General features: G+C 41.1%; 1 protein-coding gene across 1 annotated transcript in view; it reads right to left on the bottom strand.

Moving 5' to 3' along the window:
* Window positions 1-5,752: 5,752 nt before the first annotated feature.
* The window catches only part of DOK6 (docking protein 6), a 362,588-nt gene continuing 351,959 nt past the window's right edge, over window positions 5,753-16,381 (bottom strand). Inside the window, exon 8 of the mRNA XM_060614064.3 lies at window positions 5,753-6,945. Within this exon, the coding sequence (XP_060470047.1) occupies window positions 6,806-6,945 (140 nt within the window). The 3' untranslated portion in view covers window positions 5,753-6,805. The remainder of the gene's footprint in view (window positions 6,946-16,381) is intronic.

The raw sequence follows: 16,381 nt of genomic DNA, 5'->3' as shown, positions 1-16,381 counted from the left end.
CTGTGGTAAGGATGGTACTGGCCTTTACGCTCATTTATTGTCAGGGAGTAGGTGGACTCGTTGTTGTGATTTATATACTGCCCGCTGTTACCAAAACAATATAGAGTGCGTTTCAACTGGAAAGAACCCATATTCTCTGCTTCAGGTCTTCACAAAAATTTACAGCCTTCTTCCCACTGAACCCGCTGATAACATAAGCATTGCTCTTTGAATTACGCAATAGATATGTAAATCTGAATTTGATTAACCAGATCATTTCATATTGACATATATCATGCTAATTTCTGATTTATATTTAACATCAAGATGCTGTTGTCATTTTATTCTTCATGTTCCTTGCCTTTCAGTCCACTTGGCAGACAGTTAACGATACTGAAACACCCCAGGAGCCCTCTCACATTGTTTTCTTTGAGAGAAAGTCTGCAGCGACTTTTGAAAGAAAATAATTGAGTCATCATCTCAATTCACCTTATTTTAGTGAATTTAGACTTTTAAATTTCAGATTCCCCAAAATAAGCAAGTCTTAAGAGGTTGTGGATCGTGACGGTATTAGGGAAGCAATCCGATCCCAATGTGCACACAACTGCCCGGTCAGGGTAGATCCTTGCCCTACTGTATGCATGATTCTGTGCACACAAAAAGGGCTGGTTTTATGCTCTCTTTAAGTGGAAAATCATCCTAAAAGCAAAGAACAGATGGAAAAAGTTCATTGTATCCACAACTAAAACTAGCCCCAAATAACTATTAAAACATTAAAGTTTATTCATTGTTTTTAAAATTAGAATAGGGGATATAGTGTCGTAGGCATAGAAGAGAAGGCAAAATACAAACTTATTAAACAGAATTATTAGAAGGAAGCTGTAATATTTCGATTACAGATGTACTTTCCCTCGCCTTTAAATGCTTACAAGATATTAAAATCTCAAACTAGGGAAAAGTGTATGAAAATCATGAGTAAAGTGTGATTTTCATATTACTTAGTAATTTTAACCTAGTTCTCATTTCTCTAGACTTCAGTTAAATAGTTGTCTAATGAAGTGTGTAAAGAAAAACTTGATATGCAAGCTATTTTATTATAAAAAGAGTCATTTTCCAACTTCAATTGTGAATGGAAGATTTTTGAAGTTCACATGAAACAAAACGTAGCCCCGATGTTATCTAACAACATTGTGACAAATGCCATAAATAATTAAGCCAAAGTGCTACAGAGAGATAAAGATCCCCGAAATAATAATCACGATTACAATATGATGAATTAGTAGGAATACAAAACATATACACTTAATTAATTTATTTTTTTACTTTGACTATCACTTTAGAATAAATAGGTTTGAATCTCCAACAAGAACTGGGTGACAATGTAAGAGTCATAGAATTTATACCAATCATTCATGACCTACAAGACTAATGATTTGCCTCATAAAGCCTCTCTACTGACATTGTTGGTGATGAGTCCAAGAAGGGTTAGGAACGTCTGAAACAATTGAGGAGACACTTTAATGTCCCAGGGCCTATTTATTTAGAGGCCATGTGGCATTTCTCAACTCCCACTATGTCTAAACGGGAGACAAGATAGAGACAAGGAAACAGTGCTGGACCAGGAGCCCGGAAGTGGACAAAACTACTCCTGTTTCTTTGCCTTTGAATAAGTGACAACATCCAGGTTTCCTCCTGAGTAGAGTGTAAACTGGGACCTTTATTCTACATGATTGATTCCAGAAACCAGCTAGCATCCTGCCCATCTAGAAAATGTGCCCAACACCTCATGATACTTCCATGAGAGTCTGTAAACTAGCTACTGCCTCAACAAGTTGTAATAATTGTAGAAATGATACACCAAAGGTTCACATTCTCAAGCAAGAAAGTAAGGATCTGTGGTAGTTTCAGGGAGAAAAAGGTGGGTTAATCTTTCAAACACATTCACGGGGAATGCACACATGTTGCTCTCCTCAGACATATTTAGCCCCCAGCCAGTGTCACTGATAACATACTTTCATTTGGAAACTCTAATGACGTTGGCCACACAAAAACGATCCTCAGGTTACTAAAGAGACATCTCAGTATGGGGATTTTGTTACACATTCTTTCACATTCAATAATTTTCACTAAACCTAAGGAAGCATAGTTGGTGGTTATACGTTGTCTTTCTGTGGTCACTTAAACATGGTGCAACTGACGTCCTCTTTGAATTGCATGCTCAGTACTGGGTGAAGCTAGTCAAAGAAGGTCAAGTCTGTGATATGGAACCGGGGTTAGAATGTTCAGAGAGGGGCGCCTGGGTGGCTCAGTCGGTTAAGCGGCCGACTTCGGCTCAGGTCATGATCTCACGGTCCGTGGGTTCGAGCCCCGCGTCGGGCTCTGTGCTGACAGCTCGGAGCCTGGAGCCTGTTTCAGATTCTGTGTCTCCCTCTCTCTGACCCTCCCCCGTTCATGCTCTGTCTCTCTCTGTCTCAAAAATAAATAAACGTTAAAAAAAAAAAAATTAGAATGTTCAGAGAGTAGAGTCTTAGTGTTACTTTGGACATTTCATTGGAGTCTTTATAATTTTATCTAAATTGCTGCCCTCCTAAACTGGTCCTGTCCTCCTCTTTCCCCTTCATGGGAAATTGCACTCTATACATTTCATAGGCTAGGAATTCATCCATGTGGCACATCACCTCGTATTACAATTATTACTGCAAATCTAGTGACCGATTTGTATCTATTTGGAGAAGACCAAGGTTGGGGGATAGTAACGTACAGTTAGTGATTGATAAAGTAATTTGAAATTGCAAGATATTGATCGACAAATGTTAATAGAATTGGAGAAAAATGTATCATTTTCACTTTGAGCAGTTTTAAGTATAATATTTGTTATAAGACCTAACATGTTCAAGGCCTAAAGCTCAGCCCCACTGATTGTATATTGCCCTTTTATTGTGCTGTGTTATAATCATCAAAACTGGACTACAATTTTTTGTAAGAATATAATTTGCTTAGCTTGTTTTCACATAGCATTAATGGTTGATTTTAGTAAGTGGCTCAAATCATCTAGGGAGTAGGGTACTCATGCTTTTTTACAAAGTTTTCTGAGATATTGGCCAAAGAATGAGGGGCAGACATCAATCTTTATGATGTGTTTTTAATATCTACTCTAAAGATACCACATGCAATAAATAAATTGGATCTGTAAAAAGTATTAACAGTGTAACATTATTTATCAGTCCACTGCTTCTATATTGGACAGAAAGTATTAGTGGTTGACCGCTTTATAGGTGATAAATGATTTTCAAACATAATTGCCCAACGAAGACAGAGAAAAATTGTACAAGCTACTAGGATTAGTACTCTAGTTACTACTTGGTGAAAAAAAGTGAGGTTTATTTTTTATAAATATGTTTCACTTTATTTCACATGCTCTATCAAACGGCATCTTCCCTAGTACATAAGTAAATATACATTTCTTATTTCTTTAAGTTCAAATTGTGGCAGTGGCCAGAACTTATTGATTCATAAGTATTTGCAACCTGCATAAATAACTTAGTTCTGAGTGCCTATTACTCATTTGATGAATAAGTGAAAGATGTGTTTCCCACTCCCCTCCCCCCACCAGTATGGTAAACTATTGGGTCAAGGTTATTTTACACTTTTCCACACTTTAAATACAATGGGTGCAATAATTAAGATTTTCAGGAGAAAACTTGGGGACATAAAAACTGAATCCCCTGTGTCATCTTTCCATGAGCTGTGTGGACGCTCCGGGCTTTCTCTGCTCTCAGAAGAGCCTCGATCACTCGTGTCAAGTTCCTTCACCACTGGTCTCTTCCAACCTGATACGGAAACTGTGATCGTCTTCATTCATGTGCCTAAGTCTGGTTGGAACCCCAGTGGGGTCGCTCTCAGAAAGAGCCAAAGGATGTCTTTGGTTCACAGCAACCCCAATTACAGGAGAGGTATAATACAATTTCTGAAGGGAGAAGAATGACTCACAAAGTAGAGAGGCCTCTTCAGTCAAAAACCTGTGAGCTCAAGTGAGTCGAATACATGTTTACGACCATTGTAATTGCTCCCGTGAAATTGGCTTCATGAAGTTCCAGGAGAGGAGAATGGTACCGTAACTTCTCTTTCATCTTTGGTTTTTGTAGAGGATTTATCTGCTTGTCATTTTTCTTACAATGCACACTGCCATATGTCAAGAACAGTAGGCTAACATAAATTCTCCTCTCTGTTCATTTAGCAATTTTAACTTAGCTATGATTATAAGTATAGATGAAGAGTACAGATGCTAGAATAAATCTCCAAAAATGTACCGTGAGAGACTTTATAGCATTATTCTTATTGTGATACGATTGGGTTAAAGGCTTGGGAAGAAGATTTCTCTCACACATGCTTTTGATGACATTATTTTCAGAAGGAACTGGCCCAAGATGAGCCTGATCTTTGGTATCTCCTCAGTTAAGCTCACTGGTAACAATCCCAAGGAAATGGTGTTCTCGAAGCAATTCCATGCACGTATTGTGTCTTCCACCAAGTAGACACAAGAGCAGACTCATCTGATCAGCAGAATCCCCCCCACCCCCGGACTCCCTGTCTGTGCTCCTTGCACATGAATGAAGCTGAGACATGAACCAGGACCCCAGAGGGCCTTTCCCCACAAGTCTCATGTAGTGACTGTGGTCTCTAAGCAACAGCTCAACTGAGTGAGCGGGCAAGAGGCTTGCTCTGAATGTGGCACCACTAGGAGCTGTGCTCAAATGGTCTCAGCGGGAGTTGCTCTGGTGTGTTTTACTGAGGGCATTTCAGAAGCAAATGCCATGTGCTGATTCGGAGGCGCTTAACCCCGAAAGCTGGGATTTTAGGGAAGGCTGTATCACCAGCATGAGGAACCGGTCATCCGCTTTTCTGCTGGGTCAGCAAAATTCATGGTGCAGAGAGTTTGAGTAATTTTCTTTTTACCCCTGAAAGCTTAAGATAATTATTTTTCACAGCCACATTAACTCTTATGATTAGCATCTTGACGGGGTTTTCATACTTATCTGAGAGATTCAGAGAGTCTAGGTAGTTGCTCTAGGTGTAAATTTATCTAGGAGGGACCTAGAACCATTTCTATTCAATAGTCATTCTCTGAAATAGGTTGTCAATAGGCACTCAAGCTACGGAGAGAGATTTAAAAAAAAGAAAGTCTTATTACAGATCAGCAAAACAAGTACCCCTTCAAAAGACCAACTTTAACAGTTTAAAGAATTTTGCCATTAGGAAAAAAAAATGAAGTTTTTATCTTACATGATCTGGGCTCACTATTCTTTAAACTTGCCTTGGAGTATTTACAAGCTGACCATTTAGGCATGTGGCATCAGATACTTCTAGGTAGAATAAGTTTTATTTTTACTTGAGTGAACTTCAAAATTAAGGGCAAAGTATCTTTGTTGACACTAATTAAATTAGCCAAATTCTTCAGTTCCCTTTAAACCTCGTAGGTTTGTCATTAATGTCAGAGATGAAAAAACAATTATACTTGCTCCATTTTCTCTTATAATCCCAGCCAACCCATGTCCATTAAAAAGAAAGTAAAGCCTAGCAAATTCTGCTGGCATAGCACATTACAAGGGACCAATGGCTCTTTGAGAACAGCATCTATAAAATTTTAAATAATTGAGATCTATAATCCTGTGGCCATTGTTCTTCTGACTGCAAACTAGCTGAGTTCTTTTTAGGTGTGTGTGTATATATATATATATATATATATATTTTTTTTTTTTTTCCCCCTTTCTTGAAAAACAGTTTCTCATTTAGAGTCTTTCTTTTTCTTGAGATTAAATGGAGGCCAGTAGGTGATCACACCCAATCCTTCTCACGTAGTTCAGAGGGATGGCCAGAGAGAGAAACATCGTCAACAACAAGGGAGTACGAGGCAGAAAGACAGCGTGGTAACATGGCATGTGGGACAGCTAGACTGCTTCCTTTGTTTTCCAGGGTCCCTCCTTCTCACATATCCGTTTATACTTGTCACAGGAGCAGACTTGACTACGTAAATACTTTTGCTAATAAAAAGCCTTTTTTTTTACAGCACTATTTTAAAAATAGCTATTCAACATAACAATCTTAATTTTAATGCACCAAATTACAGTTTTCAACAATGTAAGTGAGCATATCCTGTCACCCTCAGCACACATTTGATATATACTTGTTAGATATACATGGATATAGCCATATCCATATCTGTGTTTGTCTACAGATGCACACACACACACACACACACACACACAGAGTAGAGCTACAAGGCCCTGCTTAACAGTGTGTTCTAAATCTCATTTTCCCTTAATTGTCACCGGGCTTATTTATATGGAGAGTTATGATGCCATTAGTAGACCTTGCTGGATTTGTCCCCATCAAAACCTTCCAAGCCACATAGCTTGTGGTGGGTGACATTATGTCTAGGGACAGACCCTGTCATCAGGTGGGAGGGCTGAGCCATGAGGACAGGGGTAATGCCCACCACCCAGGTACAACCCAGTGTGGGCAACTTCTCATGGTGCCCAGGCTTCTGCTACTGCCAGAACCAGGAATTTTATTTAAAGGACGATTTGGATTCTATTTTTGTAAAACATAGATTCCCCCCCCCCGGCCCCCCGCCAAGAAATTCAATAAATAAAGGACTTAGCCACAGAGTCAAGGAAGCAGAACTCCAGTGTTTAACCTTCCACTGGGATTGGGCTACACCCGGCCCATGTCAATGTTACTGCGATCGGTCTTCCAGGAGGCAGAGGGTGCAGTGACCCTGCAAGCAGGTCCGGACAGACTGTGTCTCTGGTCAGCAGGCTCTCTGTCATTGAATGAGGCTGGAGCTGTAGCTGAACCCGTAGCTGCTTGACCGGGACAAAGACTGCTGTGTCTCTTCGCTCTGCTCCGAGGCGTAGCTGGGAAACGTCTGTGCGCGCGACATCTTGGACGAACCAAAGCCATGACCTGAAAGGAAGGAAGGAAGGAAGGGGGTGCTTAGAAACCCGTTCAGAGAAGCCAAGGGATATACCGAAAACAGACACACACACACACACACACACACACACACACACGGAGCTGAAGCCCGCAAATCCTCCAAAGAGAGCTCCAGGTAAGCATGCAGGTGTGGAAGACAGAGAAATGTGGTGCTGGACTCCTTTGTGGGTCACGAATGGGGTCGGTATTTTCCTCAAGTGCATCTTGTCAAAACTGCTGGAGGCCAGAGAGCTACGTAAATGTTCTAGGGATCTGAAACTTCTAGTATTCTTTAGCTATTGCAACAAAAGCAGAAAAGCTTTTCTGGAAAAAATAAAAGAAGTTGGTTTTGATGGAGAGCCTGGAAGCTGCATGCTTTTCTTCTCTACTCACTTTCAGGATACAACAGCAAATTACACACTTTCCTAAAACCTTTTTGAGCAGGCAGATTATGCCTTATCCTAACCAGTAACCATCCATTATCAGGAAAAGCCTTCCCCGTTGTAGAGTTTGGGGCCCTGGCTTATCCTGTTGGGTTTGGGAGTACCTGAACCCCCTCCAAGATACGATTAGCCTAAATGATAAGCCTTTAGGGTTACTAAAATAGCCTAAAAGTCGATTCTTCCAGAAAACATATTTAAAGAACATTCTATCCATGCTTTTGCTACTTCAGACGGGTCCAAAACAGAAATGGTTACTGAAAAGCTCATCAGAATGCTGACCACATAGGGAGAAAGTGTCTCTGGATGGCTTCAGATGGACTTTCCAGGGGCTTCTCCAACCTTTTTTCTTAACTGGGAATTAATTATTCTTCATACTTGGGAATGACAGTTATCTAACGGATGTGCTTAGCAAGCAGAGAAGAAAACTAGATCTTGTGTGAAGGAAAAGACGAATCTAGTTTGATTTGTAATGTTTCTGGTCTCTACCAGGAGGAGTCCAGAGAAGAGAGTCTGCTAACACAGAAATAGGGACCATCTCATCTTGTTCCTCCGGAGGCACTGTCCTTTGTGAGGTCATGCACCTAATGCCAGTTTCATCACCAGGCGTGTTTGGTGACTTAGAAAATATCCTTGCAGGTTCTGAAGCTTGGGATGCAGGGAGAAACGTAAATGAATTGGGTAATAAAAGACTAATTAAACTGGCAGAACCTCTTTGTTAAAAAATCGTGAGGGTAAAATCACTTTATTTTAAAAAATATTTTAAATTAATTTTTTAATGCTTATTTATTCAAGAGAGAGAGAGAGAGAGAGAGAGAACACAAGTTGGGGAGGGGCACAGACAAGGAGAGACAGAATCCCAAGCAGGCTCTGCACCATCAGATCAGAGCCTGATGTGGGGCTCGAACTCACAAACTGTGAGATCGTGACATGAGCAGAGATCAAGAGTCGGACACTTAACTGACTGAGCCACCCAGGTGCCCCCATAAATGGCACTTTGGAGTCACCATTGGGTTGGCCTAGTTCTCTTGTAGACTGAGGCTCCCTGTGAACAGGTGGGGAGATGTGAGTGTTTCTTCTTGGTCTCTCCCTCTGGCCATGCTTGTGGTTCTGCCATCCAAGCCTCCTTCTGAGCTTCTGGACCTTTCTGCTCCCTCCCCCGGCTCTCTCAGGGCCCCCTAACCACACTTCCTCTCTTTGTGCCCTTACACTGAGGGTGGTAATGCTGTCTGCTGTGGCCTGTCCCTCACAATTCCTTGTTGGTTCTGTGACTTGCCTCCCAGCACCGTAAATAATAGTCCACTAAACTCTCCTAAAATCTCAGCTGGGCATGTCTTCTCTTTCCTGGAGGACCCTGATGCTGCAAAGAGGAGCACTGGATCTGGGGAGAGGCAGAAAAGGGGAGAAATTAAGGGGATCTGGGGTACCCCTGGGGTACCATCAAGGGTGAGAACTCAGAGCTGAGACCAGATACGTACGCTGCTTCTGCTAACTGTAGGTGTGACCAACATAGTGAGTCTCACTGTGTCTCTTGGGCTCTCAGTTTCCTTCTCTGCAAACTCCGGATGGCATTCATGGTACCATGTGGCTCAACTGATTATGAAATCAGTGAATAGTAATGGAATTCAAACATGTTAAGTGCTATCACCATAGTGAAAAGATCGGATGTCACCACTGACTCCAGCGGGGTCACCTCTATTGAATGGTCAGAGAAGTTCTCCTGAAGAAGGTGGCATTTTGACATATTTATGCGGCAAAGTTATGGCAGAGTCATCGGATATGGAAAAAAAAAATCACTTAAAAGTTTTAACAATTTTGCCTCCTTATCTAACCATTGACTTATTGGATGATAATTCACAGGTCTTACGAGCGGAGATGCTGGCATTTATCAGCATAAACCAGCTGGATATTCTAATATTAATATAACATCCCTGGCCTTGGTTTTATCTAGTTATTAAAAAAAAAAATAGAAATATTTGAAAGAGAGCAGTGCTGGAGAACACCTTTAATTCACATTACTTGTGGGCTAAAAGCTAAGGCTTAAGTTGTGAATTTGGAAGAGTCTTGGGCAAACGGCTTTTCACCCTAGAATCTTGAGTTGTAAAAATTTGATCGTGCAACTAATATTTGTGAAACATCTGCTACAACAGTTCAACACTCCAGAGGGGAGACGCGGCAATGGCAAGTGCAGTCCCTGACTTTACAAGGAGTCCACAAGCTGCTTTGGGAACGACGGCGTGGCCAAGGACAGACCACAATCAACACCACTGCCCTCTGCTCCCCGTGTTGTAAGGATTGAGTGGCACACCCCCTGGGAAAGCACCCGGGACTCAAGATACCCAGCAGATGCTAGTTTGCTCCCTTCTGTCTCCGCTGAACGGGTGCAGATTCGTGTTGGTGTTCTTGGCCAATGTCTGAGCTTTCTCCGCTACATCGGCATGCTGCCCCTCACGGTGACGGGTTTCAAATATTTCTCTCCTTCAAGGTCAATACTGCCTTCTTCATCTCTTCTATGAACAATTTCTAGTCTAATTGGAAATTAAATTGTGATTGTCTTTACTTCAACCATTTCTTTACACACACTTCACAAATGATGCTATTTAATGCTTATCACAAGAATAACATATCTCAATCAGAACATATCTCAATCATATCTCAAACAGAACTCAATCAGTACATATGAAGGCTTAGTAAAGGCTGTTTGATTATGGCAACAATGAGTATGAGAACAAAAGGGAGAAATGATTAAGCATTTTCTCAGCATTTATTTGAATTATGCCCTTTGGCACTGTTGATGAAAACAAAACAGAAATCAACTTTGTGGCTTAAATTAAACACTTGCTCAAATCGACTGTCCACAGCACTGAACAGAGATCCTATTTAAATGCTTCCGACACTTTTTCTCCAGATCATCCCCTGAAGACAAATAAGGTGAATATGTACCCTGGGGATGTGGGGAATTCTTTAACTTAAAAGCAACAAATATGTTAACGGTTGTTAGTCTATCCTAAAAGTCTTCTTGATTGATTGATTGATTGATGTTTATTTATTTTTAAGAGAGAGAGAGAGAAAGAGAGAGGGGAGGGGCAGACAGAGAGGGAGGCACAGAATCCTAGGGTGGGCTCCAGGCTCCGAGCCGTCAGCATAGAGCCCAATGCGGGGCTTGAACCCACAAACCGCAAGACGATGACCAGAGCTGAAGCTGGATGCCTAACTGACTGAGACACCCAGGTGCCCCATAAAAGTCTTTTTAAATTTTTGTTTCTATCCCATTTTATATTCATGTTTGTTTTAATAGAAAGTAATATTTTCTACCCTTATTTTCAGGTAAATTGACTATCTGGGGAAAAAACACGTATTTCCCTGACAACTGAAACTATACTCTGAGATGACACTTCATAACATCCCCCTACTTCCTTCTTCCGATGGTCTGTGCACAATCCCCACACTGAAAACCACTGTTTCCTTCCATAATGACAGAAATATACTGGATGTTGAGAAATTGAAAACATTCACTTATGGGGCGCCTGGGTGGCTCAGTCGGTTAAGCTTCCAACTTCAGCTCAGTTCATCATCTCGCGGTTCGTGGGTTTGAGCCCTGTGTTGGGCTCTGTGCTGACAGCTCAGAGCCTGGCACCTGCTTTGGATTCTGTGTCCCCCCCCTCTCTCTGCCCCTCTCCTGCTCAGGCTCTCTCACTCTCTCTCTCTCTCTCTCTCTCTCTCTCTCTCAAAAATAAGTAAACATTAAAAAAAATTTTTTTTTTAAAAAGAAAACTTTTGCTTATTCTCACAAGCCTATATGACTTCTCACAATTCCAGAAACTCAAGCAGCACAGGACAAGGGGGCAAGATCACTCTAGCCGTAAAAGGAAAGCTTCCCTCCAGGCCTCCTGAAGGATTCAATCCAGTAAAGGACTAGAAGGAACACAGACATAATGGAAAATGACAACCGACCAGGGTGTGAGACCAGACTCACGTCACATCAGAGGGCAAAACAGAACGACAGCATGTTATCAATCACCTCCCCTTCCTGAGGGGGTGAGAAGTACGTTGTTGCCCGCACAGTTTCCGCTGCCGTTCCCTTTCTGGAAGCTCCCGGTTTTCTGTGCTAACGCTGACTGTATTCTTTACATAAACCATAAAGGAAATTGTTTCTTTGGGAAGTCAGAAGGGTCCCAAACATAACACTCATGCTTATTAATTGGTAAGAAATAACGGATACTTGATTTGAGTTTATGTGTTTTATTGGTTTGCTGGGATCTGGGAAAGATGGAAGGGTGTTGTCCATTAAAATAAGAAAACATGGGGCGCCTGGGTGGCTCAGTCGGTTAAGCGTCCGACTTCAGCTCAGGTCACGATCTCGCGGTCTGCGAGTCCGAGCCCTGTGTCGGGCTCTGGGCTGATGGCTCAGAGCCTGGAGCTTGCTTCCGATTCTGTGTCTCCCTCTCTCTCTGCCCCTCCCCCGTTCATGCTGTGTCTCTCTCTGTCTCAAAAATAAATAAACATTAAAAAAAAAAATTAAAAAAAAAATAAACCAGTTGCTTCATGAGAAACAAGACAGCACAGAGTCAAGGCATCAACAACGGGGCCCAAGTAGACACCGAGGAGATGCCATCTTCAACAAGGGGTTTCCAACCACCAGAAGGAAAAGGAGAGGACAGATGGTAAGTCAGACCTGGACGCTGAAGGAAAGAATGGAAGAATGGCTGGGGACGGGGGGTGGGGGGGTGCAGAACAGAGGTCACTAAGAGCTCTCCCTGCAGAGAATCATGGGTCCGAAGGTTTTTTTTTTTTTTATGTTTGTTTATTTTTGAGAGAGAGCGAGTGAGCCGAGGAGGGGCAAAGAGGGAGAGAGAGAAAGAGAGACAGAGAACCCGAAGCAGGCTCCAGGCTCCCAGCTGTCAGCACAGAGCCTGACTCAGGGCTCCAACTCACGAACCATGAGATCATGACCTGAGTCGAAGTGGGACGCTCAACTGACTAGCCACCCAGGTGCCCTGGGCCAGAAGGTTTTCATAGGTGTCTAATATCTGTATGTTCACCTGGAACGAGGCAGGAGTGGAAGCCAGACTAGAGGCGGGAGTGGCCTGGAGCTGTCGGCTAGTGTCTCAATAACGACTTAGCTTGTAGTAGTTATGCTTCGAAATGCCAGGGACTCACTGCCAACATCTTTTCTCTTAGCTGTATTTGAATTTGACTCAATTCATTCTAATTACGGTTCAAACCAGCTTATGTTTTAGTTTAATCTTTGTGCTCTCCTGGAGGGCACTTCTGAAATTTCTGTGCAGATTCCAGGATCCTAGTACCTTCATGACCCTTGAATACATTTGCTGGGGGTATTGAGGCTCGGGTTTGGTACATCTGAGCCAATGGGGGAATAAAAATCATGAGTTTTGGCCCATAAAGAATGTGATTTGTAGGATGTCTGGGTGGCTCATTGGTTAAAGGTCCAACTCTTGGTTTTGGTTCAGGTCATGATCTCACAGCTCGTGGAATTGAGCCCTATGTCGGGCTCTGTGCTGACAGTGTGGAGCCTGCTTGGGATTCTCTCTCGCCCTCTCTGCCCCTCCCCGACTTGTGCCGTCTCTGTGTCTCTGTCTCTCTCAAGATAAATAAATTTACTTAGAAAAGTGGCTTGTACAAGCCATGATATAATGACCACTGTTCTTTAAGTGCGTATTTCATGCAGACGTTAGAAATATTATTTTTAAAAATCCTCACATCGATTCTATAACGTGAAGTTGCATATCCTCATTCTACCTGTGGAAAAAACAAAACTGAAGCCTACCGGTGTTTAACGACTTGCAAAGCTGACCACTGGTAGAGCACAGAGTCAGATCAGGTCTGGTAGGTAGAAACTGAAGCCAAAGCCCTGGCGACACTTTGATAAATTTCTCCCAGAACTCTTTTTTTTTTTTTTCCATTTTGTTGTCTCTCTCTTTTTTTTTTATTTAGACAGATGGATTTTTCTCTTTTTATTATTTCGTACCTTTTATTTTTTATTAAAATTTTTAAAAAACATTTCGTTTATTTTTGAGAGACAGAGAGAGAGTGTGAGCAGGGGGAGGGGCAGAGAGAGAGGGAGAGACAGAATCCGAAGCAGGTTCCAGGCTCTGAGCTGTCAGCACGGAGCCCGACGCGGGGCTCGAACTCACGAACCACAAGATCATGACCCGAGCCAAAGTCTGGTGCTTAACTGACTGAGCCACCCAGGTGCCCCACTTTTTATTTTTAAAAATTGAGGCATAATTGAAAAATGTAGTTGCATGTATTTCAAGGGTCCAACGTGATGATTTGATATACGTGTGTGTTATGGAATAACCGTCAAGATAGTTAACACACCCATCACCTTACACGGTTAATTCCTTGTTTGTGTATGTGGGGAGAATGTTTACGATCTACGTTCAGATGATGTCTTAAGGAGAAAATGGAAATTTTTATTTGCTATAATTCTTTTCTAAAACATTTAAACTAATGCAAGGAAACACTTATCCATGAGAATGAGACTGCCCTACATAATACACAGTTAGAGATTTGAGTTACAACAGAAATATTACAGAGAAAATTGCTGAATGATACATAAGTTTACTTTGGAGGAAGTTTGCAAAATGCTTAGACTAACTATGAGGAATGTGAATGAAACTGTTTAAAATTTACTATCAGGTTTTCATGTCATGTAGCACAGTTTTATTCTGCAACAGACACAAGGTGAAGCTTGCATTGAATCTGAGGACTTCTGAAATGAGTTTGAGGAGATGTGTCAAAAAATTTGCTCAGCACTTGACGAAGATTTCATTTTTATTTATTTACATTTTTGTTTAAATTCCAGTTAGTTAACATAGTTTCAGATGTACACGATAGTGACTCAACACTTCCTACAACACCCAGTGCTCATCACAGCAAGCGCCCTCCTTAATCCCTATCACCTATTTAACACAGCGTCCCCCACCTCCATTCTGGTGACTGTAACTTTGTTCTCTATAGTTAACAGTCTGTTTCTTGGTTTGCCCCTCTCTCTCTCTCTCTTCCCCGTTGCTCATTTGTTTTGTTTCTTAAATCCCACATATGAGTTCAATCATATGGTGTCTGTCTTTCACTGGCATTTTTGCTTAACATCATACTCTCTAGCTCCATCTATGTCATTGTAAATGTCAAGATCTCTTTCTTTTTCATCACCGAATAATATTCCATTGTGTATGTATGTATGAATGTGTGTGTATGTGTATACATACATATATATAGATACTATATATATATATATATACATGTGTACATGTATATATATATGTACATGTGTACATGTGTATATATGTGTATATACACATACCACATCTCCTTCATCTATTTATTAACCAATAGACACTTGGGCTATTTCCATTACTTGGCTATTGTAGATAATTCTGCTATAAACATTGAGGTATATGTATCCCTTTGAATTAGTATTTTTGTATTCTCTGGGTAAATACCTACCAGTGTGATTACTGCATCACAGAGTTGTTCTATTTTTAACTTTTTGAGGAACCTCCATACTGTTTTCCAGAGTGACCGTACCAATTTGCATTTCCACCAGAAGTGCAAGAAGGTTCCTTTTTTTCTCCACATCCTCGCCAACATCTGTTGTTTCTTGCATTGTTGATTTTAGCCATTCTGACAGGTGTGAGGTGATAGCTCACTGTGGTTTTGATTTGTATTTCCCTGATGATGAGTGGTGTTGAGTATTTTTTCATGTATCTGTTGGTCATCTGTATGGACAAAGATCTGATTTTTAATCGTGTTCTCTGTAGAAGTTTGCCTACAGCTTTTCTTTCTAATAACTGATCAGGTTGATTTTTCCAGAGATCTGGGAAACATTCCAATAATCACAAACAGAATTTTGTCTTCTTGTATTTGTAAATATCTTCTTTCTGAGTATAAGACCACAACGCCCAAATGGTCTTGTCTTTCAGACTCTTTATATCTCACCATTATGAATTATGGCCCTCATGATGCTGATATAAAAATCCAAATGGCAAATGATAGTTGATGAGATTGGGAGATGGAGAGGGGGCACGTCACGGACTGTTATACCCTATACTAAACAGATTGGATATTTTTTCTATAGGTGACAAGAAACTTCTGAATAATTTTAATAAGGTGAGTGATTGGATCAGGTATGTGGTTCAAAATCTCACTCAGTGGGACTGTGGAGTAGCTGTTCTCAACCCTTTTTGCACCCTAACATGTTTGATGGGTAAAATGTAGCCCTTTTCTCATAGAAAATTTCTCATGGAACGCTACTGCAAAGATAAAACGATGCTTCTGGTTTTATGTACATTTCCTAGGATTTCCTTCTAATCCTTCCCCAGTTTCTCCAACTGATCAGTATCCCTCCAGGTCCAGTAGGAGAGCTGAAAATTGCTGGTGCTGATGTAGATAAAAAAGACTGAGGCCGGAATAGTTGGGTGTGCTCAGGTGTTGATAAAGTTCACTCTTATTGACCAAGACCGACACAAGTACTGGTGAGCGTAATTAAAGTCAACATTCTAAATTCTGAATGACACAATCAATAAACTATGCAGTAATTTCAGAAGTTGGAAATCTGCAACCTACACCATTGGTTAGTAGCACTTCCTGGAGAGTAGTTATTGCAATATGTCTGTCCTAGTAGCATAAATATCTGGATAAATAGTGAATAAGAGACCTGAGGTTCACGAAAACAGAGTCAAGAAGCATTGGACAAAGGAAGGATTCTGCTGACTTTTCTTATGTTTTTTTTACGAGAAACTGCTGCAAAGAAATCCGGATTACTTTTCTAGGCAGATTGAGCAATCCTTATTAGGATAACGGTGCGTTATCATTGCACCCAACAGCCAGCAACAAAAGTCATCATCTTAACCTCTTGTTAGTTTTCAATTTTTTATGAATTATTTTTATTTTACTCTCACTGTATGGGAGATGGAAATCTATTTTTATCAGCTGTTTTTCATATGAAGTTCTAATGTCAAAAG

The sequence above is a fragment of the Panthera onca genome, chromosome D3 (assembly GCF_046562875.1).
Source record: "Panthera onca isolate mPanOnc1 chromosome D3, mPanOnc1 haplotype 2, whole genome shotgun sequence".
NCBI lineage: Eukaryota > Metazoa > Chordata > Mammalia > Carnivora > Felidae > Panthera > Panthera onca.
The sequence above is the reverse complement of the archived record's forward strand: the minus strand, read 5'-3'. Positions and strand labels throughout refer to the sequence as shown.